Source organism: Takifugu rubripes, chromosome 16, assembly GCF_901000725.2.
Source record: "Takifugu rubripes chromosome 16, fTakRub1.2, whole genome shotgun sequence".
NCBI classification, from domain to species: Eukaryota; Metazoa; Chordata; class Actinopteri; order Tetraodontiformes; family Tetraodontidae; genus Takifugu; species Takifugu rubripes.
The window spans coordinates 10,957,313-10,985,272 of NC_042300.1; the positions used below are offsets into that span (position 1 = coordinate 10,957,313).

Here is a 27,960-nt window from a genome sequence, read left to right on the forward strand (position 1 = left end):
GAGGGATGAGGGTAAAGGCTAGCGGGAAAAAATCTCATCAGCGCTCCAATTCCATTCCTTATTTAAATGTATAGAAAGTAGGGCTGACCCCAATTCTTCGCAGGACTGACAGGTTTGTCATTGTCATGGTAATCAATGCGGGGAAAAAAGTCATTATTTGAGTCTCATGAATTTTCTTTGGAGGTGGCGGATGTTGCATCACATCCAAAAGGGAAGCAGAAGGTTGACAGGGAAAGAGAATCAAAGCTCCTCTGTGCTGGAAAATCCTCTGCTTTTACCTAAAATCAGGCAGCAAAAGATGCGCCCGACCTGTCAACCATCCATTCGTCTTCAGAGGTGCACTGGACAAGTGGCCAGCTCACCTCAGGGCCGAGGTGACCAGCATCCCACTCTAACCCTGAACGCAGGCGGGATTACTCAGAGAGAACAGGAAGGTTACGACCTTTGACCTTGCTGTGAGGCAACAGTGCTAACCATCCCAACTGTATATCAGAGAAAATAAATATATTTTTACAGCCCAGCCGTGTTTTGTTTTGTACCTAGTTGTGTTCAGTCAGTGTGATCAAACAGTTCACCACAGGAATCTGGATCAAAACTAACCTGAGCTGTGAGACAGCATCATACTGGTTAGGAGACGCTAACACGCACATGTTTTGCTAACTCTACAATACCATACAAAGTTAGCAGTGGAGGGAAGGAGTTGAGACAAGAGCCGATCTTGCCTGATGTGTTGAGATGGGGATCTGGGTGATTGTGTGATTTACACGAGTTACTCTGATGAGCGGCGCTCCGCTGCAGATTAAGCGCCACAAGATGAATCTCAGCGAGATGAGCAGATTCATCAAGCGATGTTTGTGTTGCTTTCAGCTCTGCAGTGTTTGTTTTACTTCTCAGTATTCTCCCGCATGGAGCAGCTCCAGCTCTGCTGGCAGGATGTGACATAGTGGAATAATTCGCTCTGGACTTGCATCGTCCAATCACCGGAGTGCCCGAAAATTCCCAGGTGTCACTTCTCTATTATTTCAGGGCTGTGAAGGTTCTGTAGCCCCCAACCACACACATGCGCGCATGCACACACACACACACCCACACACGCACACACAAATATTTCATCTCTGATGTGAACATTTGCTCTCCATTAGGCTCTCTCTGGGTTTACCTTGGAATATAATAATGGAAGTTCAAAAACTGTAATGGAAATGTGAAATTATACAGAGAGTGTGTCTCCCTTTTGCTTCTCTGCTTACACACACACACACACACACACACACACACACACACACACACACAGAAAATTGAAGAGAATAGCAACTGGAATAATGGAATAGCAAAAATGCACAAAAAAATACATTTACACACACACACACACACACGCACACACACACACACACACACACACACACACACACACACACACACACACACACAAATATTTCATCTCTGATGTGAACATTTGCTCTCAAACCTCCATCCATCATGTCCACCTCTGGGAGTGGCTGATTGTCATTTCTTGACGGAATAAAGATTTTTGAAGGATAATCAATGAAATTTTTACATTTGGTTATTGTTTACTTTGCAGAAACACTGAGTTTCTAAAAGGCAACACAGATGAGACCAAGGGTAAAAAATGAGGAACTAGCCGCATTAATTCCGTTGCTCGGGCTGTCTGTTGAACCGCCAAAGCCTCATCTGGACCACACACAAGGATGGGATCATAAGCAAGAGGACAGAGAAGGGTCATACACGCAAGGTTAAAAGGTCATTTGAATATTAAGCTCAGCTGTACCAAAACACGTGCAAAAGCAAACAGACAAAACCATTTTCCCACCAGGTTACTGGAGTCGCACCAGTGAACTGGTAGGACATCCCAGCCAAACCTGAGCCGACCAACGAGTGCTCGCCATCAAGGGTGAGCGTTCAACATTTGGTTTGGACTTATCATAAAGGCATGACAAAGCCCAGGGGCTGACGTGTGCAGACGGAGCGCTGACTGGGTTAACATGTGTGGAGCACGTGTGCTGCCTTCACGAACGCTACGGTGGGAAAGAATGTGCTGTTTTCAATGGATGAAAAGAAACGGTTCCGATTTCAGGTACAATAAGCAGTCAAGATTATGATCCCATCAAGTTTTCTTGTTTTGCCTTCAGGCCACAAGTCAGATTTTGGCCCCCCTCTCCTCCAAAGTCAACCAGCAGTTACTTCATTTATCAAGTACGATGTGGCACCCTTTAATGAGATTAACATTTTTATTTGTTGTTAGTCAGCTCATTATTGCCCTAATTACTCATTCTGTCATCCTTTTAGGGAGACCAGTGTTGAATAATCGTCCATGAGTCAACTTATACGTCTTCTAAATGTGTTCTTCGCACAGCGAGATCATTTCTAATAATGGCCGCGTAATTCATACGTGTAAATAGGATCCGCCAGCAGCTAATGCAGCGCGCGTTTGTAGTTTACAGCTTCAATGAGGCTGGATGAAGTGTGTTATTCATCTCCCAGTTTATGGTTATAAACGCACGCGCGACTTCTAAATCCTGATTCCGATTTAATTAAGTTGTAACTTTGACATTTCATAGGAAGAGTTCAGAAAACTCAATAAGGATAATAAGATTTTTCCTAACCGATACTCCTGCTCCATACACCTGGAATGTCATGTGACTGCTGTTTGGTTTCACCGCTGACGAGATATTCATTTTTTAAAAGATGCACTAAATTATTGCAGCATTCTGCAAAGCCAAGGTCAGCGGAGAGATCTGCCTCAAACATGCCAGCAAGTTGAAACCTTGGTCACGTGACACATCAAAGTCTACCTTAAAATCACTACAAAACCTCACAAATAAAAGCTTGACGGAGAAAATAAATAAAGACCAAAATTTCTGTTTCATGAAGTCTTTGAACTGCCTGTGCCAGGCGGATTCCTCCCAGGAAAGACTCCTGGCTCGCAACGTGTTCACCCTGGAAAAACAAGGGCGAACGGATCTCCAAATATCAGCCTTCCAGAAACCAACGAGGAGGGAGAAGCGGATACTAACAAACAACGGTTCGGCTGTGGCCACAGACATCGTCGGGGGAGCCTCCACCTCCGAGCCAGAAATGAGGAGAGGAAAAATGTGAGGGTACGGAAGCAGAAATGTGCAAGTCAATCACTGGTCAATCCTTTTCCGAACGCATTCATGAATTATTGAAACGAACAAGCGGGAAAGGCTTCAGAGCTGGCGGAGGTCAGAGGTGGAGAAGAACAACACGCTGCCCAGGAAAGGAAACGGGAGAAGAGAAGGAAGGGGATAGAAGTTGTGTGGGATTAGGAATGAGGGAGGAGGGCAAAGTGCCTGCTCTGCGTGTGTGCGTGTGCGTGTGTGTGTGTGTGTGTGCACGTGCGTAGGGGGGCTCATTATTGACAGCATGTGTTACCACAGGAAGCTCCTGGGAAAAAATAAGAACCCTAAAAGTTCAGAGAGCGAGACCGAGATGAGAGGAGGACTCGAAGAAACAAAGGTCACCGCAGAGTGTCTGCAGCTGCACATCTGTGTGTGTGAGTGTGTGTGTGTGTGTGTGTGTGTGTGTGTTTAGAGGTCGGCAGCCTCTGATTCAGCAGCTGTGTATCAAGCATGCAGAGCTACATTCAGATGTAGCTCAAACATGTGCAAATACTGAATAATAAACTATTGAGGGGCTCCATCGAAAGTTTCCTCTGGTTGTGACTGTTCCCATGAGTGTGTGTGAGTGTGGCGGACAGACGGGTGGACACGGCGCTGCAGGCTCCCGCGTCTTATTGGACCGTTTAAATCGCCTACTCAAAATGTTTTACAGGGGTTTAAAACTTATTACAACATGGCACCATCATCACCTTTATTGTTGTGCAGAAACGCCCTAGAAAATTGTCCCATTGTGATCTTCTTCTCCCAGCCTCCCTCCGCCTCAGCGGCGGTTTGGCCGCTGTCGCATTCGCAGTCGCGCACGCCAATTTATCAACTCCTGCCTTGTTTCTCTCTGTGTCTAAGCTCACTTCAGAATTGAGCTGAGCAGAGCGGCTATTGTGTCCCTGCTAGAATTACCTATTGATTTTCTCCTCAGCATTATCAGCACTGCGCCGACAGCAAAACAACCAGTAAATACACACACACACACACACACACACACACACACACGGACACACACGCATGTCTACATTTTTTCTACAATGGTGATCTTCATATGAGGCAACTCCAGTCCCAGAGGGAAAACCATAGGTCAGATATACTAACACGTCAGTGTGATAAACACACTTTAACACATAACAAAATACCTTTTATTTTTTCTCCACACACACACACACACACACACATACACACATGATCACACCAGTACCTCATGAACCTGCTCACCACGTCCATGCATGAGCATCTTATTTAGAACAACAGAAAAAGGGCCGCGCTATCCTCCAACTACAAGGGTAATTCTACCAGCAACAAATGTCACCGCGGTTCGAGTCGGTTACCCTGTCCCAGTTGGTGTCAGAGGTCAGAGGGTGGACAGCCCTTCGCTCGACGCCACTGGCGCCGCCCGGGTTTTGTTTCATGACACTGAGGCGTCACATCATCCGTCCGGCTACAATCGTCCTCAAGCAGCAGAACCGAGATGTCGACATTGTTCCAAATGGTGGAAAGTTCAATTAAGCGTCTTAGCTCCTGCGTTGCTATCAATGACAGGAAGGATACAACCATCTTTCTACTTAGCACCTGGCTAATTTTAGCTACCAGAGGATCATCCGCCTCCTCCACGCACACATGCTGACACACCTGTTGCTGCTTGTGTGTGGCGTCTTTGGCACAATGTCCTGTGAACTAGGACTTTAACATGTGAGTGGAACAGCCAATAATGATTTCACACCACATGGAATCGGAGCACATCCAAGCATCAAAACAGGAGAAATGGTCTTCAAAATGTTCCATGGAAGTCAAACATTCACACCTGTGCATGCTGAGGTGAAGGTTGGTTTTCTTTTTTAAAGTAAAACCAAGTGATTTTTTTTCTTTCGAAATAACCAGGTTTTAGTGGCATTTTAAGCGCCACCGAGGGGTCTGGGGCTTAAAAAGGTATTTCTGCAGATTTATCCAGCTGAGCTCAGCCGCGCTCACATTAGCCATGCAGGCTGAAACCGCCATATTTTCCAAACATTATAAACGTCGAGATGAATTCAGCTCATAAAAGTGTTTCCCTGATGGGGAGAGGAGCCCACTCGGGAGTCACGCTGGGCCTGCAGTGATACCTCACATCACTTAAATCACCATAAGCTCAGAAACACTCCGGAGATGTTATTTTCTACCATGAGATCAACTCCCCTTTAGATATAAGGTTTAAACCCTCCCACAGATAGATTAGGTTCAGCCGGTTGCACCTTTGATTATTGTAAGTTTTTCTCCTCTCTGTTTGCTTTCTGGGAGGTGAATTACGGCGCCTCGTATCCATCCGCCCTGATTCAGCTGGTGAAACACACACGTGCACACACATCTCAACCCAAGAGAGAGCTGCATCCTTGACAGTGGATGAGTTTTCATCGTGCCTGATGTTTGGAATAAAAACTGAAATGCTCATCCTGTCATATGGGATATAACGACAAAACTGATACAAACATTACTGAGGACTATTTATCAAAAATATCAATGTAACAGAACTGGTGCGCTCGTTTGTTTACAAGTCACACAATATTTAGATAAAATGATCTATTGAGGTTACTGTTTTCCTTGGATCATGAAGACAGCTCACAGGTTGCTTCATTAAGCATAATTTAAGGCCAGAATTTCCTGGCTTTAAATCCAGCGTACAGAGCCGAGCGCCGTGCTCAGCGTTAACCTGCATCCATGAATCGGTGATAATGTATCAGATTCGATGCGTGTATTTCCTCTGTCGGTCACGCTGCCTTGATGAGCCAATCTCACCCTGTCTGGCTTGTTTCTCGCATCATTTCTCCATCACTGGCGTCTCCTGCATGAATTCCTCCTCCTCGTCTCCTCGTCTCCTCTCTCCCTCTCCTCCTCTGATTATCTATCTCTGAGCTCTGCCACTGACAGAGCGCACGGCCAGTTGACACACCTGGTGATGAGGCTCTTAATGCCGATGACCTCTCCCGCTCCTCTCCTGCCTTTATCTCCCGGCGTGCACGCCGGCACATGCACACGCAGGAGAATCACGCTCGTCCTGAGGGAAACTGGTCTCCTCCGCAGCAGTTCTGAAGCAGGCCCGCGTTAAAGCGCAGATACACGCTTCAAAGTTTGTTTTCATCTTCCCATAATGGCCAATTCAGCCTCATAACGATCAAGAGCCGGAATCTGGTTCAGGACTTTACAGGTTTGGCCCGTCTAGAACCCATTACGTTGTTTCCAGTTACAATTACGTCTGCATTTACCACAAATTAAACCACAAATCTCCCATTTGCGACCGATCAAGTGTGGTTATTTGTTTATTTTTCTGTGCAACAAAGCTGGATGACCAATGGGGGATAATTATGTGAAACCTGCCTGGAATTCTTTTCATGAATTGGACCCATTTGAAAGACTGAGGTGCAGGTGGAGACATACTGCAGTGACTGGAAATGACAGTGAATTAACCTGGGAGTGACTGCAAACGTCTGAAAGCTTCGACTCAGCAAGCTTGGCAACTCTCAACCTCTTTAAATGGTGACGTTTCTCACAGAAGCTCCAGCTCAGGTTTGATTCGCGGACTTTGAAACGTGATGTGAGACTAGAGGATTTAAATGCCCTCGTTTGTGGCGCCCGGAACGCGCGTTAAAGTTTATTCGTGAATCTTCGGTAAAATGCGCGTCAGAATTTTAAATGCATAGAATCCTCTGGCTGATGAGCTCCCTTAAGTGGAACAGACCAAGTGTCTCTGGGGGGGGGGGGGGGGGGGGGGGGGGTATTTTTTAAAGAAAGTAATCCCACCGGCGTGGGGGCGTCGGTCGATGAGCAGGCGAGGCTGCGGGTGTCTGAGAGGGGACTCACCTCTCTGCTGGCCCTGGCACCAGTGACACAGCACCGCGGTCAGAAGGACGAACCGGAGGCGCTGCATGGTCCTTCAGGTTCGGAGTGAACGAACGCGAGCCTGAGGAGTCCGGAAAAGTTTCAGAACTCTCTCTCTCGCTCTCTCACTCTCTCTCCCTCCTCTCTCTGTATAGGTCTCTCTCTCTCTCTCTCTCCACTCTGGATTGGTCTCTCTCTCTCTCTCTCCACTCTGTATTGGTCTCTCTCTCTCTCCACTCTGTATAGGTCTCTCTCTCTCTCTCTCCACTCTGTGTTGGTCTCTCTCTCTCTCCACTCTGTATAGGTCTCTCTCTCTCTCTCTCCACTCTGTATTGGTCTCTCTCTCTCTCTCTCCACTCTGTATAGGTCTCTCTCTCTCTCTCTCCACTCTATATTGGTCTCTCTCTCTCTCTCTCCACTCTGTATTGGTCTCTCTCTCTCTCTCTCCACTCTGTATAGGTCTCTCTCTCTCTCTCTCCACTCTGTGTTGGTCTCTCTCTCCTTCCCCCTCTCTTCTTTAAACTTGAGACCCAGGATGGAGGTGCTGATGGGAAACATATGGAGGAGAACGTGGATCTTGGACATGCTTTGCTCTTACCCTTTAAAAAGAATCTAATTAATTTCATTAAGTATATTGATGCTTCATGATAATTTAGTCATTTTTACATTTTCTACGGGATCATCCAATAAAATCAAATGTTTGAGGGGCTCAGTTGTAATTTAAAAAATTACAGAGAGAATTCAACTCTTATAAAATAATATGAACAAATGCCCATAGCTAGAATAATTTTTCTTTCAGGAATTTTTTTTTAATTCTTTTTAATTGTACATATCAATAATCACCTTTGGCCCAATGGATCAATAAAGTTTATGTAATAATCATTTTATTAAAAGTGTTTTTAAAAATATATTTATTCAGTCAAATCCCACAGCTTTTACACATTGGTCTTGTTATATGAAAGGCAATATTGCAATTATACTTTTATTTATTCTCAAACTTGAATGCACCTCCAATTCTAACACATCCATTTACTTTTTGATACCCGATCACGTAAGAGGATGCATCAAACGTGCGCATTGTACACGCTTCTTTAGGGAACAAGGAAGGTCTGGCCACCATTTTGTGGCTCTGCGACCCTCAAAAACTGTGCAAAAATACACAATGACCCCAGGAACTGTTTGGGGTCAGCCAGAGCTCTGAAACTAAACAGGCTGGAACGCTTCAACCCCCCCAGAATAAACCCCAAAGATCCCCGCAGATGTTCCCAGAAACCCAGTACAGGCTGAAGTCAGCCAGCCCCCCCATCCCCCCCCAAAAAACAACTTTGTTGACTCAAGTATGAATTCTTTTACAGTGTAGTACGATAGAGCACAGAGCTGTGGACTGAAGTGTGCCTCAGTCAAGTTGCACAACTGATTTAGGGCTCCTCCTGCTGCCCTGCACAACCAACCACACTCTGAGGTGGTGAGGACCAGCCGGAGGACAGGAGTGGAGCCACCGGTCAGGAGAACTGAGGACAATGTTTGGGCACTCTTTTGTTTACTTTAAAGACTTCAATTTATATGTTAAAATCATTTTGAGCAGCGTTGTTGTGGGCTTTGACTTTATGAAAACAACAATAAAAAATACTGCAATATTAATCTTAAGCACCCTAAAAATGGGTAGGTTTTGCCCTCTTCTGTGCTCTTCTTCGATGGTTTTTGTGCACTGGCGCCCACACAGGTTTATTATAATGTTACAGGCTCGTGAGCTTGTCAATCATACCTGTGCATTTGTTTGTAACTCAAGCCCATGTGTGTGTGTGTGTGTGTGTGTGCACTTTATTTATAGGCAGACACTGCAAACGTATTTGGGTATCGAGCCGGTTTGTGTCGGCTCCAGCTCAGACCTCCACAGGCAGTGACCCAGTGACTCCAATCATGGGTTCTCCTCACTGGGCTCAGAGCTCCGGGCAACCAGGATATTCTGCTGGGTCTCTGTGGGGATGGATGCTGTCCAGGGTGCGCTTGATCACGACAACAAGGTGAGTCAAAAGAAGAAAAAACATCCTTTTGTTTACTGGAGTAACAGAGATGTTCTGTTATCTTTTAGAAGGTTCTTTCAAGAGGATGAGGAGATGCTGATCCTGACTCACAGTGATGAGCTGAACAGAATCTACTCCGACGGGTCCCGAATGCCCTTTGATCTCACCTCCACGAGCAGTGATGACATCACAGGAACCCAACCAGCTCTGGATGAGCAAACACCAACATCCAGCAGAGCATCGTGGTGGGGCAAGCCAGCCTTGAAGGAAACCAGAGCTACCATTGTCCCCTCTGGATCAGGAACCATCACCGTAACTTCAACCGTCGCCCCTGCAGACACCCACTGGTTTGACTGGAGGAGGTTCGGCAGAAAATCCTACCCACCTGCACGGCAGCTCGGATCTCATACGCAAAAGCAAAAGCTTTGGGAAGCAGAAGTAGAGAAAGCAGGGGGAGATGAAGGGAGAAAAGGGATCATCCCACTAAATCCAGTTCAAAATTCGGGCGGCGTCACAGAGCGGCGGGATCCTGCGGCCACCATCACCGCCTGGGAGGCTGCTTGGAACGTCACCAATGCTATACAGGTCCCAAAGATCACGCATCCACCGAAGCAGTTCCAGCTTAGACTATGTTTATTCCCCTCCATCCATCCATCCATCCATCCATCCATCCATCCATCCATCCATCCATCCATCCATCCATCCATCCATCCATCCATCCATCCATCCATCCATCCATCCATCCATCCATCCATCAGCAGTGGCCCTGAGTCGCTTGAACTTCCGAAATTTGTAGCAAAAAGGAAAAAAAGAAAAACATAGTTGATGGTTTGAAGAGTTGGAAGACCTTCCATTTCTAAGCGATCCAGTGACCCATAATGGTTTAATTTCTCTCCCTTATCGACGATCAAACGCAATGTTTTGAAAAGTTGCCCCGGTCTGTTTTTATCAGACTCACTCCAACATAGAAACAACAACAAGAAAATCCCCACATCTTGTGTGCATCAGATCTCTCCATGGAAAAGAAAACCACAGAAAAGCACCCACCGTGTCCTCACCGTGGCAACCGCTAATGGCTCGGCTTGTTGTGTTTGGCTGAAGTACTCACATCATGCCGATACATCCACCAGCTAATGACGACATTTAGGTATTTGGAGATTTCAGCCAACATAAGGATGTCTATTAACCTGGACAACAATAATGTGAGCAGCTTCAGGTGGAACAAGGGGAGTTGCTGCTTGTGCGGTTCTTAGCACAACTTCCTGCTCCCTGCTTGCAAGTTCTAGCAAAAGGTTCTCCACGGTTCCTCCACCAGTCCAGCAACGTGGACACTGATCTGACTGGAGACACTGTCCCTTGTGAACGTTGTGTGTCTCTGCTCTGAGGGGCTGATCATCTGTCCAGGAAGAAGCAACAGGACTTAAAGGAATCAAATGAGGCTGTCCAGCTCCGACCGTGCTCTCGCCGGGAAGAGCAATTCAGCATCTTTATTTTCTTGTTTGATGTTTTCAAAATCTCTCAACAACACAACCAAGACGATAAAAGAAAAAGACAGAATAATCACAGTAACATTGGCAGACACATTTGAAAAGAGGCCAACAGGTAGTGTAATTGTGGCATAAAAAGAGCGAGCAGAAGCTTTATCTTCCATCAAGTCTAAAAAGAAAAAGATGTATTATCCGCTGGTTTGTTGATGCCAAAATAAGTGAGTGTGTGCCAGCTTCATAAAGTTTTTATTAGAGAGCAAAATTGCAGCCAAAAATGTAAAATCCAGCATCAACTCTGGCTGCTTCCAACTGGGGAATATTATCAATCTCAGTTTTCTTTCCAACCAGACTCTTAATGAGGCAGCTTCACTTTGCATTCGAACACTTGAGAGACGCAGACTTCATTTCTCATGCTCACAACAACTTCCATCATCTTATCTGCCCCGGATTACTTCAGCTTCAGATCACCCCAAAATGAATGTTCAAATTTCATGTTCTGAATTCCTTTTTTTAATCTCTTAAGTCCAAACATGAAGAGCGCCCCAAGAAGGAGCGATCAATTTCACTTTCCTTTTTCCTTTCTCTTTTTTGGTGACTTAAATGGACATTTCCTGCAGTCTAAAGGGTCAGACCTGGCCGACCCACTCCCGTCTTTGTAGAAGGAGCATAAATATTAGGAGCAAACCAGATAACGCTGAGTTTTTAGAAAGAGCTACACGCTTCCTCAACACTGCTTTTAGGGTGTCAGGCGGATCTGAAAAGACTAACCTGCTCCTCCATCTTCTTCAGTGTCAGATCACACCCCCCCCAAAACACACACACGCACACTCCCCACCCTTCTTCATTGTTCTGTTTGAGCAGCTCTTGGGTGTGTTAGAGCGAGCGATGAGGAATTGGCTGGCAGAGACACAGAGGGAATGAGCAGCGGAGAGAGAGACAGAGACAGAGAGAGACCGGAGATTAAATCAAAATCGTTTCCCTCCAACTGCTTTCATCCACCAGCAGCTCCGTTTGAACATCAAAGCTCCATCAGCGCACGCCTGATTCACATCACTTAGAAAATGTTGAGCTGAAAGAGCGAGACTGTCTGTGCCTGCGTCTCTGTCTCTGTATCAGCCACAGACTCTTTAGGCGTTAGTCAAAAACACCTAAACGTCTCGTCTGATCTGCTTTTCAGTAACGAGGGTGAAGGTCATGTTACACGTTCTACAGAGGTTCTACAGTGATCCTTTTCAGAGGGACTTTATTGAGAAGCAACCACAGCAGGTTAGACCTCAAACATCATGTAAAATCATGATGGGGAAGCGCCACGGGCAGCCACAGTTTGCTCATTCGTGAACAGGAAGTGGAGGTCCCGTTGAGCCCAGCTCCTTTCACACATGCTGGATTAACTCAGTTCATCTGCAATCCATCTGGACTAGCTGCAAACCCGGTTCCTTTCTTGAACTCAATTTTAATCCTGATGGACGTCCACATCCTGATTCCAGATCAGCCTCGTGTTTGAATGTTTGTGTAGAAGAGGAGCGGTAATTCCGATCTCTTCCAGCAGCCACCGGATTTTCCAGGGATGTGCGTTGATACTAAACTGAGCAACAGATACATGATGAAGTTTGGAGATCTTCTAATACCCCTCAGTCTTTCTTTAGGAACCTTTTACCCTTATTTATTACAGTGTCCTTTGACTTTAGGGTCAATAACAACGAGGCCACACATCTCTTTCTCTCAGCCTTTTCTCTCATCTTCTTCCTCAGACACCTTCTCCCTCAGCTCTCTGGCGACTGCTCTTCCTATTGATCAAGGGCCAGCTCTCGCCACTCCTCCTCCTTCTGCTCTCACTGCTCTCCTCAAATTTTGAAGGCGTCGAGCCAAAAACACTCCTCTCGCCTCCTCATTTTCCACCCATTGTTGGTCCACCCTCCTCTTTCCCCTTGATTTGCTCCTCCAGAGGGTTTCTTTTGTTCGACACACATGCTATAGTGACTTTTAATTGATTGATAATCATGGTGGTGATTATGTTTGAGTCTGGAACCTTTGTGTGGATGAATCAGATCCACAGCCTTGTTTTATGTGGTGAGGGCGCACTAACCACTGTGCCTATGTACTTTGTTGCACCTTCTAATGAACAGGAAGAGCGAATCCTAGAGACACATTAGCGTTTCTTTCTTTCACTTTTTTCCTCTCTTGAGTGCACTACAGAAGACCAGATAGTGACCACCAAACAAGCAACACTGTCAGGAAAAGCTCCCCTTTAACAGAGAGAAACGAGCTATACCAGGCTCATGTGGGGGGAAGGGGACTCCTGCTCCTGATGACCAGTTTAGTGAAGGAGGAGGAGAGGGGAGAGCATGGAGGGGAGGAGAGAAAGGGGAGTTATCTTTCTCCTCTCTTGTCACCCACCCAGACTGGTATTTAATTTGCACCAGTCTCAATTGAATTGGGGCTTGATTGTGTCTCACTGTAAGTCGCTTTGAACAAAAGTGTCTGCTTGATGACTGAAATGTTAATGCTAATGTAATCTAGAAACCAGTGAGTTCAGATATCTGTCTCGGTTTTCTTTCAGGGCATATTTGTGTTGGGTTTACCCTTTGCTCTGGTCCGGTCAGGCTACCTGGGTCTTATTCTGATGGTCCTGTCAGCCTGGGTCTGCAACCACACAGGAAGGATCCTTGTGGCCTGTCTATATGAAGAGCAGGAACAAAGGTGATGTCACAGGTCTTATAGAATATAGACTGTATTTATGGGAATGGGAATTCGTCCTTGTTTCAGGGGAGGTTCCGTATTGAAGGTTCGAGTCCGGCACAGCTACCAGGACATTGTGGAGGCCAGCTGCAGAGGACTGTGGCCACGCTGGCCCGGCCTCGGGGGCTTCCTGGTCAATCTGTCCCAGGTAGTTGAAAATTTCTTTAAATCATCAAGCCAGTGAACAGAATTACCGAAAGTAGCAACACCACAGCAGCATCTCTTAAACCCTTTAAAAAAAGTGGACCCCTCAAGTAGGAAACCTTTACGTTTTACTATCACAGAACTGAATAAGTTTATAAAAAGATAACAACCAGTCGTCCCATTATTCAATCAGTCCTGCATGAAACCAGTAGAATAAGATCATCACTCAGTTTGAGGACAGGGTTGCTCTCTGGTATATTCATTTGCTCATTAGATAAACGCTCCTCCTCCTGTTTTTTGGTGTCTTGCAGGTCATTGAACTGCTGATGACTTGCACACTCTATCTGGTGGTCTCTACCAGTCTGCTGTCTGACAGCCTGTCAAGGGCGGCTCCGCCAAGATTAATGTGTTCCCTCTTGTCTCTGATGTTTCTGCTGCCCTGCCTGCTGCTCACTGATCTCAGATCAGTCTCCACCCTCAGCCTGCTGTGCTCCCTGGCACACGTACTGATCAGGTGATGACAACAAACGGCGCTGGTGAAATATGCACGTGCTGTTAGCTGATCAGCACCAGCAGCTGACAGAACTCAGACACCAGAACCGTCCCTGCAATCAAGCCTCATTCTGTCTTGTCATCATTTAGCAGCAGCTGCTGGTTAGGCTGCCTCCTCCCACATGTTGCACGCTGTAGTTGCACGGGTTGAGCCTTTATCCCCTAAAACATCTGTTTCTGATCTATTTCACATTTCTGGGATAAAAAAAAAAAAAGACTAACAACTGGTTAGTTATTGCTGGTGAATAGCACCCACAGTCCTATTGGATGCACAAACTGACTACAGGATTGTTTTGCGCTCATTATTTCAGCCTCTTGGTGATGCTGTACTGCCTGAGTCAGGCCAGCAGCTGGTCCTGGTCCTCTCTGACCCTGCCTGTGGTTCCCGAAGACTTCCTGGTCTCAGTGGGTGTCATCATCTTCTCTTACACCTCGCAGATCTTCCTCCCTCCTCTAGAGGGCAGCATGGAGGACAGGGGGCAGTTCAATGCCATGCTGGGGTGGACTCACGGTACCGCCTGCATCATGAAGACGACATTTTCGCTGCTGGTCAGTGAATCGGTGTTTGTTTGTCTTTTGTGTTTTTTTTCTCTGTTTCTCACAAATCTGTGTCACGTCCTCTGTGTCAGTGTCACTTTTATAGAGATTGATGATAGACTAGCGTATTAAAAGGACTAATTAAAGGAGGAACAAGAAGCAAACAAATGGGGTGATTGATTGACTGGTTGTTGTGATTGTCAGGCCGTGTTGACCTGGGGGGCTGGGACCAGTGAGGTCATTACAAAGAACCTGCCCTCTGACCTCCGACCTCTCGTCAACATGTGCCTGCTGGCAAAAGCCCTGCTGTCTTTCCCACTGCCGTTCTACTCTGCTGCCGAAATACTCCAGAGCTGCCTGCTCACAGGTGAACACACTTTCGGTATCAGAAGCATCACCTGACACATTCCTAAATCTTACCACATGATCATAAAGAAAGGTTCTATCTACTTGTCTAAATAAGGGTGGACTAATGAGCCCTAACAAAGCCCAGATGTTTCAAAAGATTCCAAAAGCATCTTTAAAAAAGAGCAATCTGATTTCTTATGATTATTATGATTATTGACTGTCGTACAGTCAAGCTGAAGACAACCCTTTACTTTGGTCGCCTTATCAGAACCATCTCTAAGTCAGTTTTTCTTTTAATTTCAATGCTAACGGCCATTAGTAATGCCTCCTCTCCACGCTCCCCACAGACGCTGAAGGTCCGGGCATTTCCCGCCCAGCCCTGCTGGCCCGAGCCGCCCTGCTGATCACCTCATACCTCCTATCCCTGCTGGTCCCCAGGTTCTCCCTGCTGATGGGTTTGACAGGCAGCGTGACCGGTGCCGCCATGACGCTCATACTGCCGTGCCTGTGTCACCTCCGACTGCGGAGGGGCCGACTCACGGGGAGGGAGCGCCTGGCGGATGTGTGTATCCTGAGCACGGGGGTCATCTGTAGCGTCTCGGGTGTGTTCTGTTCAGTGAAAAGGTTGTTGTTAGGACTGTAGGATCTAGGGTCACAGTTAGCATGGGCATAGCTGGGCATAAAATGACGATGCATAAAGTAGTTGAACACGCCGTGTGATGGCAGATTAAGCATGGCGTAGCTTGCTGCTCATGTCAGAGTGAGTGATAATTTAGCTGTCAGTCATTTTCCTTTTATAAAGAAGTGGAAAAAATGTTTTGGCATCAGTTTTTGTTGTTATTTTTAATGACGCTCCTCGGGCACAAAACTCCTGTTTCAATTACCTCTGACGAGGAGGCGAGCATGGCTGACAACAGCACTGTATAAAGAGAGATCCCCGTTAGCTGAGCAGGTGTGCTTATGTCACCATGATTGATGTCGGTCCAGCAAAGTTGTCAAAATTACACGGTTTACTTCTGGAAAGCAATCACCTCTTTATCAATGACTGTGACAAAATCACAAATCTGTGCAGTGACAATAAACTATTCCACATGTGACGCAACACAGTGTTTGTTCTTGTATGCTAAAGACGGGAGAGAGGACCAGAAAAAGGCCTCTCGCTGGAGAAGTGAGGACGTTCTGGCTGAATACAACAAGTTCAGAGGGCTATTTGATAGATAACACATGGGTTAGGGTTAAGGTCAGGGGCTGGGGAGAGCTGGGATGGCCCACGTGAGCTCTAACGAGATACGAGCTTAAAATATGACTATGAAATATGAATATTTCTTTTTCAAACTGCTACCGCGACATCCGTCCGTCCATCCGTCCGTCCGTCCAGGACCGTATGGAACCTACCAGTTACCTCATGGCCACATGTGAATCCAGTTCTTGGTTACTGCTGGAGTAAATCCGAGGATAAAATTGTATATTGGCTTGTATCATCATCATTACGAGAGAGAAACCATGGTTAGAAACCCTAAAATGAAACAAGAACCAGTGTTTGCATTGTGCTGACTCCAGACCTGTGTCCGGGATGATTCATTACCAAACCATCTCCCCTCTTCTTTCTGCTACGGCAGCAAATTCGTATTCTCTAAACTTGGGACAACATTTTAGTCATAAATTATGCTGCTTTTTAAAAAAAATTACTGTAGTACTGCAGGTTGCGTGCAGAACAAGCCTCCTGTAATCATCCAGGTAACTTGATAAATTACATGTTATATTATTTTCACACCTCCTCGCTCTAACAACCCACATTTCTGAAAAAACTAGTTTAAATCAGCAAAATTCACCAACTTTCAGGCAGACGGTGATCATTTGATGTTAAGTTTAATCTGTTTTTGGACATAGCTGTAGCTATGAGGAATTCATTAAAGGTAATCAATAGCGAGTTGGTGAAAATGACGGGAGGATAAACAATTAGCGCGCTGTTTGCGATCTTATGACCACGCAAAGATTTTCCACCCACATTCAGTCTTAAATGAAATTATGCTCTAAATGAGGAAGACTAAACCCACACGATGAGAAAAGCAGCTTAGCAGCTCTTCTGAATGGCTGCAGCTGGCACGCTGCCGGCCGCCTGACACACACATTCATGAATTTACTTAAAAAGTGGCATTTACTGAAGCAACCAAGAGGGATTTTGATTAAAGCTTCACGCTCACCAGCAAAAAAAAACAACAACAACCCAACAACAATTCTTTGATTAAAAAAAAAGAGTCTCATTGGTTCTGGCGAGGTGTCAGCCGCCGCTGTTTTCCAATACAATGCTGATTCCCTGGAAAAGCAAGTTAAGGAAGCAGCGAGTAGGAGGAGAGGAGGAAATATACAGATGGGGGAAAAAGAGAGCTAAAGAAAAATAGAGGCAGACGCAGAATTGATGAGGTGAAGATGGAGCCAGAGATGGCGGGGAAACGCAAAGCGGAGGTAGCGAAGGTAAAGTGAATTAGCTCCGGCGGATAAGGAGCTCAGCACTGGCTGCCAACTTTGCTCATCTTTCTCACATCTGCCCGGCAAATGCACTGCGTTGTGTATGTGTGTGTGCAGGGAAGTGAAATGATAGGACAGTGTGTGTGTGTGTGTGTGTGTGTGTGTGTGTGTGTGTGTGTGCGTGTGTGTGTGTGTGTGTGTGTGTGTGTGTGTCAGCTCCTCAGAACATACATGAGCCTGTATACGCTGTGTGGGTGTGTGGAGCCTGTATATGAATAGCAGCTTGTGTGCATGTATGTATGTATGTGCACGAGTTGTTGATTCATTGGGTTGTTTGGCTCCGCCTCTTTTAGATCCACCTCAGTAATGGAATGAGGACCAGTACCAAGGCTAGAAATCTGCAGAAATCTGTCTGTTACTCACTCATTACTCACAAATATACGCATTTTGTATTTTGGAGTGTTTGTTTCCCACGTGTTTATTTGTATTTCATATTTCTATTTGCCTTTTAGGAACTTGAATAGCGATATTTGGGATATTAGGGATTTTCTGCATGAAGAACTACCGAGTAGTTCTTTTCAAAGAACCGAGAAGATCTTTTTCAAAGAACTTTCTGGTTCGACCCCCCCCATGTCCAAACGGATTGGTCCAGGGAGGAGGGGAGGGGAGGAACATCCAGATGTTGATGCTGGCTGAGCTGAAAGTCTGGTAGCGAGAAGAAAAGGAGATAAAATGAGAATATCAGTGAAAGAAGGCTACAAAAGCACCGCAGGAACCTGAAGAGAAGCTCCCCGTAAGGGTGGTAGATCACCCTGGACAGGTCTCCGGATGGTCAGCCTCAGCGTTCGCCTGCTCTTGATAATAAAAGCACTTTGGTCATAAATATTAACGAGTTACGGCTTCACCTACGGGTCCATCAGGGCCACCCATTCATCAGAGCAACTCATCTGCAAATCCACTCCTGGCAGAACTCTGCTTTATCTGGGCCCACCATGCAGTCCGCACCACCAGCAGCTCCGGCACTTTGCCCGCCGCTCCCCCTCACCCACCCCCCACTCAGTGCTACCCCCCCCCCCCCCCCCCCCCCCCACCCCCCCTTTGGCAAGACCCACTCTGCTGCCCGGCTGCCAGAAACTGCAACCACTTCCAGAATCCCTGAAATTCACCCTTTCATGTCAGCCACAGACGGGCAGAAGCCACTGGGTTTTTCTAGTGGGGGGGGGGGTTACATTATGAGGACATCTGCCTCCAGTTTGACTGTTGCTGCAAGAATCCATTCCCAGCTAAACCCCAAGGCCAGGAAAACAGGAATAACTAAATAGTAACATGGCATCACTGGTGGCGCTAATGTAATCAGGGCATTATGATAATTAAAACGTTGGCATTTAATCTCCATGAGCCCGGGGTCACCAGATGTGGAGGACGTCTCATCCTAGACCGGTCCAGGAACTCACAGCCCAATCAGCTGACCCTCAGTTTCCTGCCTCTCTGTCCAGTTCTGGCTTCAGCTTTTTGGGATTTCTTTTTCGTTACACATCCCACGCAGGCGATGTTGATGTTCAGGAAGCTCACCGGTGGTCAGCTGAGTCCCGGACGGCTGCGACAGCCTCCCTCTGGAGCCACGTTTTCCCAGTTCATGTCAAGGAAAACCCCAGATAATTCCGCATCTTCCCCCCAACAGTCGGTTAAATATTAAAGCTATCAACCATATTAAACGGCGTTCACGTCAGACTGGAGTCCTTGGTTTCCCTGCCGGTCGCGTCCACGTGATTTTAACGATGTGGCAGATGTGGTGTCAACAGAAGCTGATTAAAATGAATGTCAGCATGCAGATCTATCACACAATGACCCACATCTCACACACGCTCAAACACACACTGCTCACTTGGCCACTAATCAGGGCTACATGTGTGTTGTGCTGTATACATGTGCAATTGGTGCGTGTGACTTTGTATTAGCTGTATATTACGAGGTCAGTCATTAGTGATATTAGTCCTAGGCAGCTGTTCATACACTGGATTTGGTGTGTGTGTGTGTGTTTCTGTGTGTGTGTTTCTGTGTGTGTGTTTCTGTGTTGTACATTTTTTCTGATATTTTTTCCATACTTTGTAATAATTTATCTATTGACCTGTAATGTCACAGGCCACATGATCAATAAACAAGTGAGCCGGCTAGCGGCCAGCTAGCTAGCCTTCACGCTGCGAGCCGAAGGTGAGCTGACGTGGCGTAAACAGCATTGCTGTGTAGCTCAGGCCTGACCCTTCAACTTCCATCCCTTTGTTTTTTTGCAAAGTAGAACATTCTTCTTCTGTTCCTCATTTCTGCTGTTGGGTTTTTACGCAGCAGACAGGATGGGGTGGGGGGGTCGCCTCATAAATGCGTCACAGTGCGTTAGCAGTGCATCAACAAAGGAAAGACACAAAGGTTTCGTGAGAAACAAGTCACAGTAAGGTGAATAAAGGTGGCCTGACCTGGACATTCTTGGTGTTTCTGGGCTCTATTACAATAGAGCTGCTGGGGTCCAGGGTTGTGTCTGGTTTTTCCTGCAGGGGGCGTGGTGGAGCTCAAATTGCAGCAGCTGGCGCTGTGGGCAGGCGCACCTGTTGGCAATTGTCACCTGGCCACCTATTTAGGGAGAGAGCTCCTGCCTAGCTGCTGCCTCTGCTGGATCGGAGAGCGTGCCGTACCCGACTACCAAGTTCTCTACAGTCCAGGGGGGCTGCTTCTGCCTTCTGTGTCTCCACGGTGCGTTTGAGGTCTTCATGCCGTCTGAGGCCGTGAGCGTGCTGAGTCGGACTCCTGAGTTCTCTGCTGTCCAGGGGGACTGCCTCTGTCTTCCTTGTGTTGTCCCCCCCGTCAATAAAACTCATTTGGACCCTCTTACCACCGTGTTCTGGCCTGCTCTTGGGTTCTGTCTAAAACCTCAATTCGTAACAAGAGCGCTGAATATTATGGGTTGCTGGGATGGAACAGAGGTTATATTAGAGCCTGGATTGTGTTAGAACCACCCATTATATACATTTATTATTGAAACTCTAAAAAAAAAAGGTTTAAGGCAGAAATATTCAATATTTAGGTGGTCTTGAAGCTCTCACGGGGATTTAACAATCACAGAAAAGACTGTGTAATATGCAGTTTTAACACAAAAAGCCACCATGGGACCATAGAGTCAACATTTGAGTGCTGCGGTGGAAATGTCTCTGCAGGCTGTAGCCGATGAGGCTAATGTGGTCATTCCCGCCACTGGAGAGCCGGCGCCGTTATTTCCTGCAGAAATAGCAGCTTCCACAGGCCAGAGCGGTTAGCAAGATAGATGGTCCAGCAGAGAGGTGCGAAAACTCCAAGTCAGCATTTTTTTTCACTTTATCTATAAGAGAGGTAATATTACACGATCAAGAGTGGGACACTGTCGCACTGGCTAACTCTCGCCATCACCCCTCCCCCACTCCGTTCATTATGCTGAGTAATGAGTGCAGACTTTTCAGTCCATCCAACACTCCCCACACCGCTGTCCTCAAGTAAAACCCTGGGGAGTTGATCACTCTGGGGTAAGAGGCAGAAATCTGATGTTATTACACTAAATCCGCACATTTCTGAGAGGAAACTGGAAGTTACAGTGGTTGACTAAATGACACGTTTGCTGAATAAAATTAACTTAATAAATCGAAACTGAACTGAAGTTTCACCGGACAGTTGAAGCTGTCCACATCCGTCCATTCATCTTTCCAACATTTGTCTTTCATTGGCTTATTTGACAGTGTAAAGAGATTTACAGTCGGGCTGTAACATCCGACTGCAGCTGCTCCCTCCTCCCTGCTTTAATGAAGATTTCCCTATGTGGACTTTAAGTGGATTAAATTGGACTCTGCGCCTTCTTTTAGCTTTCAGGGATCTCTTCAACGCCTTTTTTCTCCCTCTCCCTTTATCCCCTTTAAGCAGCTGGAGCTTTCCCTCCTTTGTCAGGGCTGTGAATTTAAATTTGCTGTAGCTTACTGTATCGTTATGTTCTAAAAGAATTATTGATATTAACAGAGGTCGTCGAGCTCTCCTGCCTCATTGTTTGCTCATGTTGGTGACCGAGCAGCCGTGACATCTGGAGGATGGAGCGGTTTCCTGATGGGGAGATGGGGGCTGTCTGGCGAGCGAATGCACCTCTCTGTGAAAATGTGCAAGTCACTTAAATCTGAGGGTTTCATCTCATGGCCGGAGGATAAACGTTAGCGCAGATATGATTTGAATAAAATGAATATTTAAATCAACAGAGCTGATGTAACCAAACTAATCGCGGGAGCAATTCCAGCACAGCAAACCGCTGCTGCAATCTCCAACTCATCTGCACACGTTAGCGCCCAGTTAGAAAACGAAATAAATAGATAAAAGAGTCTGTCGGAGCTGATGTTTCAGCAGAGAAGCCGCAGACGGACAGAATAATGATCACACACAGTAAATTACAGAGCAACAATGAACCTGAACCTGCAACAGTGTGTGTGTGTGTTTGTGTGTGTGTGTGTGTGTGTGTGTGTGTGTGTGTGTGTGTGTGTTTCCTTACATATTTGTACGTGGTGGTTATTATTCAGTAATTAATACGCAACGATGTCTTAAGGATTGATTTGCAGATTCTTCCAGCTTCTGTTTTTTCTACATACACACACACACACACACACACACACACACACACACACACTGTTTGTAATAGTCTTGTCTGATTCCAGGGGCTGATCTCTGATCATTCTGCTCCAGCTGGACTCCCAGCAGTTGCCCGACAGGCTCATTCTGCGCTCTGGCCTGAGGAGCAGCGCGGCGCCTGCAGATCCACACGGCCTCTCCGCTCCAGCTTTGTCTCTCTGCAGGAGCACCAGGACGAGGACGCGGGCTGATCTTCCAGCAGCTCTCCTCTCACAGGCCCGAAAAGCAACGATATCATTGTTTTGAATGCGTCACCGCAAACACGTTCACATCTGAGAACCCCCAAATTCTATATTTATGGCAGGTACAGAAAATAATTCCATTCCAATAATTTAGAACCCTGATTTATTTTTTAAACTCCTCTCTGCTCTCTCTGCTCTGGGCCTTTTTCAATATTTAAATCTAAACTTGACGAGCTGCAACTCCAGTGGATGCTGTAAACTCCTGGCTGGTGGAGGAGTCGCCCAGTCTTCCTTGTCCTACTGCTCAAGAACCAAGATCTCATAAAAGCCCATTTACTTTCCCTTTTGATGACCATCTCTGGAGCTATTATTGGCTATTAGCGAGTGATTAACTGTAATGGTTGAGGTATAATCAGCAGGGGTAATTGCACAGCCCCAACTGATGGATGACTTAGAGATAATCTGCTACCACTTCAATGTTTACGTGAAAATGCTCTTAATACTTCTGTGCTTTGCATGGTTTTTGACTTTATTTGATAAAATTGGATGTTCCTCACATCAGCGCTGTATACGGTACATAAACGAGGACGGCCTGATTGACTGCAGGTTCACCCTCCTGTCATTGCAATGACCTGCCAATCAGTTTGGTGCAGAAAACTTTAAGATTCCATGACGAGCTTTGGGCTAATTTGACGCACCAGCGAAGCACGATGTTAGTGCACAACGCTAAAGTTTGGATCGGCATCAGCTGTTCCTGAGCTTCTTCCCAGTCAGTGACATTCACACACTGCCTCTATGCAGATATTTACTGGAACCTGATGCTTACGGCTCCAGAGCGCAGCATAAAACCCAAAACAACGTATGTTGCGTTTGTCTGTGGTGAAAGAATCAACACTGACTCAAGGGGGGGGGGGGGGGGGGGGGGGGGGGCAGTCGCCTCTGCAGCAGGAACCTGTTTGTTTTGCTGCCCAAAGGATCATGGCTGTCGATGGTCGACCACCACCACAGGACGCAGACAGCCTCTGAGGGTGACTATGGCTCACCTGTGGTGTCCCACAGCAGTTTCCTGCTCACCCCCCCAGACTGCCCAGAGCTCCCAGCACACCTTCCACTGGAAGATGCTTCCTGGCTGTTGTTGCTTCACAATGAGAGGAGGACTGAGAGTCGATGAGCCTCGGTCAGATATATGGTCAGATTTTTAATGCACAGCAGCATTGCCTTCCACATTTTCAAAGAATTTTGAGTTAAGATCATTTTAGTGTGTGAGGTACGTGGGCAGTTGATGGAAGCCTGCATCATCAGTTTCTCCAGTAAGGTTGAAATCAGGTGGCTGGATTTTTTTGGGCTTCATAAAGTCATGTTATTTCTGCTTTCTTCTACAGCTGCATGTGCATGTGAAGAGACCGAGCAGATCTTCACACTTCAGAACCGAGCCTGTAGCCTCTGTCACCTGTGCTGAATCCATACAGGCCTGCCGTGACGTGACTTCACCTGAGACAGATTTTTGTCTGCAGATTAATCTTTATGTGTCTGTTGGACATTCTTTGCTAATCGTTGCTATCTTTGGATAAAGCGTGTTGGACAACGTCCTCTGTGTCTGTGGTCCACTCTGAGTCCGATGATCTGAAGTTCCAATGATTTCTCTTCCACTTAATCTCAGCGTGCTTCTAAAACTTCAATAGCTGATCTCACATTTGCTACAGACTGTTTCGGAATGTATTTAATCCTACGAATTTGCATGTGTCTCTCTGTGTGTCGTTGACCTAGCTGGATTGTTACTGTTGTCTTGATCACATTTCTGGCTCCTTTTGAACCTTTCAGGATGACAGAGATTCTCTCTGCGCAACGCTCCCTCCGCATTTTAATGACAGCTCTTCGAACGCGCCAGCGCGGTTTAGTGAGGCAACAGTTTGCTGCTTCTCTACCTCAGAGTAACTACACTGAAGCACCTTGCTCAAGGGCACCGCGGCAGCTCCAACGTTCAGCGTATCCCCCATAACAAAAGAGGGTGCCGGCTGATGGCTAATGAAACTACCATCATAAATGACCTTTTCTTGGGGGATGAAGCTGCAGTTTCACTGAGGAGAACAATAGCAGCAGCATGACCCTGTATTGGGATGTAGTTTGCAAATATATTCACCAACCAAGCGTCATGACACAGGGAGGGTGTGCGGTGCAGAAATCCCTGTTTGGAGCAGGCACACAGACAGGCCTGATCTTCTGCCTGTGCTCTAATCCACCAGAGAGAGGTGCTGTCACTCACAGCTGGCCGGGTGTCGTTGACCAGCCAGTGTCTCCAGCTCCACGCCGCCTCTTTACCCCCCGCTGGATGAACGTGTTCTGTGCTGCTCGGTGAGAAGACACCACTGTGATGTGAACCTGGAGCGCCCGTCTGCGCACCAGAGACAGGAGAGGAGGAAGGGGCGGTGCGTGCGGAGGACGGATGTCAGGATGCCACTTCGCTCCCTCCCCCCTCATTATGCCTCCGCAGGACAGAGGAGGAGAAGGAGACCTTTAAATATAACGACATCTTCATTTGTTCTTTCCAGGACTCCTTATTATTACCTTTCAACTCTGCTTCTCCCTCCTCGACTCAACTGTTTTCCCTGCAACAATAGATTCAAATCCATGTTTTAATCCTCTTTCTCCTTCTGCTCCCTCGTTCTGCCTCCTCACTCATGTTTCCTCTCTCTCTATTGTACAGTATAATTGCACGGGTGATTAATTATAAGGGAAACTGTAAGAGTGAAAGGAGGGGTGGACATTTCTGATGACGAGGACATACACACAAATACACACGCGCACACACGCATCAACCCAAACAACAGGTTTTCACCTTTGAGTTGTGTTTTTTAGTTTTTCCCCCCCTTTTCTTGCACATGGCATACACAATGTTGTTCCATGCATATATTCCACTTTATTTCCCGCCTGCACTTGGTGTCACACATCTGTGGCCTGGGATCTTGTCTCGGGAGGATTTCTCATTAGCAGACAGCACCAAACGCGTCTGGCGAGACAGGAAAAAGAACCTGTGTGTTGTTATTTTGTTCCACTTCCTTCAGAAGGATGACTCTTTCCCATAACCCTCACTCCAAATGTGTTGCCATCAGTGAAGGTTCCCCCACGTTTATTACTCGCACGCTTTCCTGACAGTATCTAATTTGCTCGTGATGTTAACTCCTGAGTCGCTGTATCCTTGGGGAAACTACAGAACCACAGATTGCTCTCGAAAAGCAGAACCACGGGAGCGTAAGGTGCATGAATGGCACTTTGAATGTTCGTCCCTGCCACCGGTACATCAAAATGTGAGTGAATGGCTCCTTAAAGCAGTCAGCAGCCTTGAGAAGTGTCATATAAAATACAAAGCCATGAAGTTAGGTGGTTAAAAGGACAATGTTCACGTTTAATGCCTCCATTTAGAAGCATCGGCAGCTTCGCCAAAAACATTTTCTTAATACAACAACAGGAAATGCAAGCAGCCAATCAGTGCGAATTTGACCTGCACTGATTGGGGAGGATGTCGGTGCCGATCGTAGCATTGCATCGCTGAGCAAATCAACGGCATTCCTTAAATCTGCTTTACATACCCGCACGTTAAAAGCAAACACAAAGCAGCGAACGTGCCATCGAGGCAGACGTTCAGTAAGGCGATCGCGTCTGAGATGGGCCACACGTCTCGGATGAGAGCGTCTGGTCTAAGGGTGATCACGCGTTCCCCGCAGGCCAGTTTACCTCCCAGCTTCGCTTCTCCAAGTGGATCAATTCCAGCAGACTGATGGAGTTTTCGCCACAGATTGATGTTGCTGGCGCTGCTGCAGAACGGGACTGTGGGAGCTCTAAATCTGCCACCCTCTATCTCTCCATTACATTCTGTTGTTGCCACCCAAAATCACCTTGAGCCGACCGGCTTCGGTCACCTGGAGTGACTCAGCATTTTTGTCAAAGTCAAGTTGAAGACCCTGCTCCCAATTTCGACTCGGTCTAACCGTTAGCTACCGGTTCCTCTGTGTGGCGCACAGCAAACGTAACCGAGTATGAAGGAGTCAAAGTGTGGAAATGCCTCCGCCGTCTGTCTGTTTCTCCTGTGTGACTACGATCAGACAACAGCAAATCTGACATCAAACTGTTTTAATCATGTTACCCAGCAACGGGCCAGCCAATGGAAGCTACTGGGCTCCGGGAAAGGTCCTGAAAGCTGTCAGCGACGGAGGCAGTGATGATCCGATGGATTTGCGGGAAATTCTCCTGCAGAACTCCTGACCATGACATCATTACAATCTGCCTCAGCTGGATGTGTTCAAATGTGGAAAGATGACTTCCTGTGATTGATTCTCCATTCTCTTCGCTGGGCAGTAATAAATGTATTTTTAGATTTAATGTTTTCCGAGGTTGGCTGTCATGCGTCATCTCCGTTGTTTTTGTTTGTTTTGTGTGCGCCTGTGTGTGTGTGTGTGTGTGTGTGTGTGTGTGTGTGTGTGTGTGTGTGTTCTTTTTTTACTGCAGAATTGTTCTCATTCAGAGGTCTGAGAACACTGAGCTCTCTGGTCACAATTTGTTCTCCCTGAGATTTCTTTGACCAAACCTACGCATCTAATTCCATCCTCAGTGGCGCCAGAGGCAAAAAGAGAAACGTGTAATAAATATCTCTTTTTTGGTAAGCTGTGTGTTGTTTATTTAAGCCTAATTAACATCAAATAGAGTGACTTCAATGTCGCATTTTTGAGAAGAGGTGAAGAAGCAAAAATTACAAGCACATTTAAAAGGTGTCTTCTGAAGCGTGTGAGGGCAGCTTGAAAAATGGCATTAACAAGCGGAGGAACGCATCAGCCTGATGTTGATTACTTAGTTGGAGGGAAGAACTTCTATCAACTGGGCCAAGTTCAGTAACAAGTCCACCAGAATGGAGGGATGGATTTTAATAACACGGTGGGGAATGATGAAGGGAATCAGCCCCGCGTGAGCCTTGACTTCTCTCCGTCTGAAGCTTGACCCGCTCATTTTTCAACGGGAATGTTGCCACAGTTCCACAATTTAATTAGAACGCCATTCTGACCACTCGCTCTGGAGAATTACTGCGGCCACTCTGTTCAGTGAATGAGCTGGATGACTGAGACTTAACTAATCCTCTTTGCCGGGTTTATGAATCCCCCTCGTGCCAATTTCATGCGTCCAAATACGCCAAATACAATGTCACACATGACAGGTCACAAGATGGCCGCCTCATCAGCCCCACTTATTGCACCTGTGACATTAAGTTAAAACAAAGCATTCTGGACACTTTAATCCATTTAACCTGGCCCGTCCTGTTCGGACCACTCCGTTTGATTCCCTCCCCCGCCCGCTGCTTCTTCTCCGGATCGATCGGGAGGGCAAAAAGCTAATGACCCATCTCAGCAGCCAATTCACTCCGCTCAGCCTCGCTCAGTACCTGTCCAGACCTCTGAGGAGAGGACGCCGCGCTGCTGGACTCTAACTACCCCACATTATATAGCTGAGGGGCTGTACAGGTGTTTGTGTCAGAGCATTTGCCTTTACCTATTGAATCTTCCTCTCTACTCTATTTTGCACACGAACACAGACTTTTATAAATGTAGTTCATAAAGTGAGGCATCACAGCACTTTGGGCTAATCTCCATAAACTGGTGTTCAACAGCGTGACAGCACAAAATATGATGATCGGGTGATCGCTTTTTATTAACTCAGGGAAAGTTCAATAAAACTTATTTCCCTTCCTCCCGGGCTCTTTGTTTCTGAGATTTTCTTCATTTTTCCTCTGTGATTGCAAACGAGTTGT

The 27,960-nt window shown here is 46.6% G+C and overlaps 2 protein-coding genes across 2 annotated transcripts in view; one reads left to right on the forward strand and one right to left on the reverse strand.

Moving 5' to 3' along the window:
• The window catches only part of LOC115253079 (laminin subunit alpha-2-like), a 78,540-nt gene extending 71,382 nt beyond the window's left edge, over positions 1-7,158 (reverse strand). Inside the window, 1 exon segment of the mRNA XM_029850013.1 lies at positions 6,981-7,158. Coding sequence (XP_029705873.1) covers positions 6,981-7,047 — 67 coding nt within the window. The 5' untranslated portion in view covers positions 7,048-7,158.
• A 1,760-nt stretch (positions 7,159-8,918) lies between these two features.
• Positions 8,919-15,888, forward strand: LOC101061657 (vesicular inhibitory amino acid transporter-like). Its single transcript, XM_029850014.1, has 8 exons — positions 8,919-9,022; positions 9,091-9,334; positions 13,070-13,209; positions 13,276-13,396; positions 13,704-13,906; positions 14,256-14,493; positions 14,686-14,848; positions 15,177-15,888. The coding sequence occupies exons 1-8, from the start codon at positions 8,919-8,921 to the stop codon at positions 15,470-15,472; spliced, it is 1,509 nt and encodes a 502-aa protein (XP_029705874.1). The 3' UTR covers positions 15,473-15,888.
• The last annotated feature ends 12,072 nt before the right edge of the window (positions 15,889-27,960 follow it).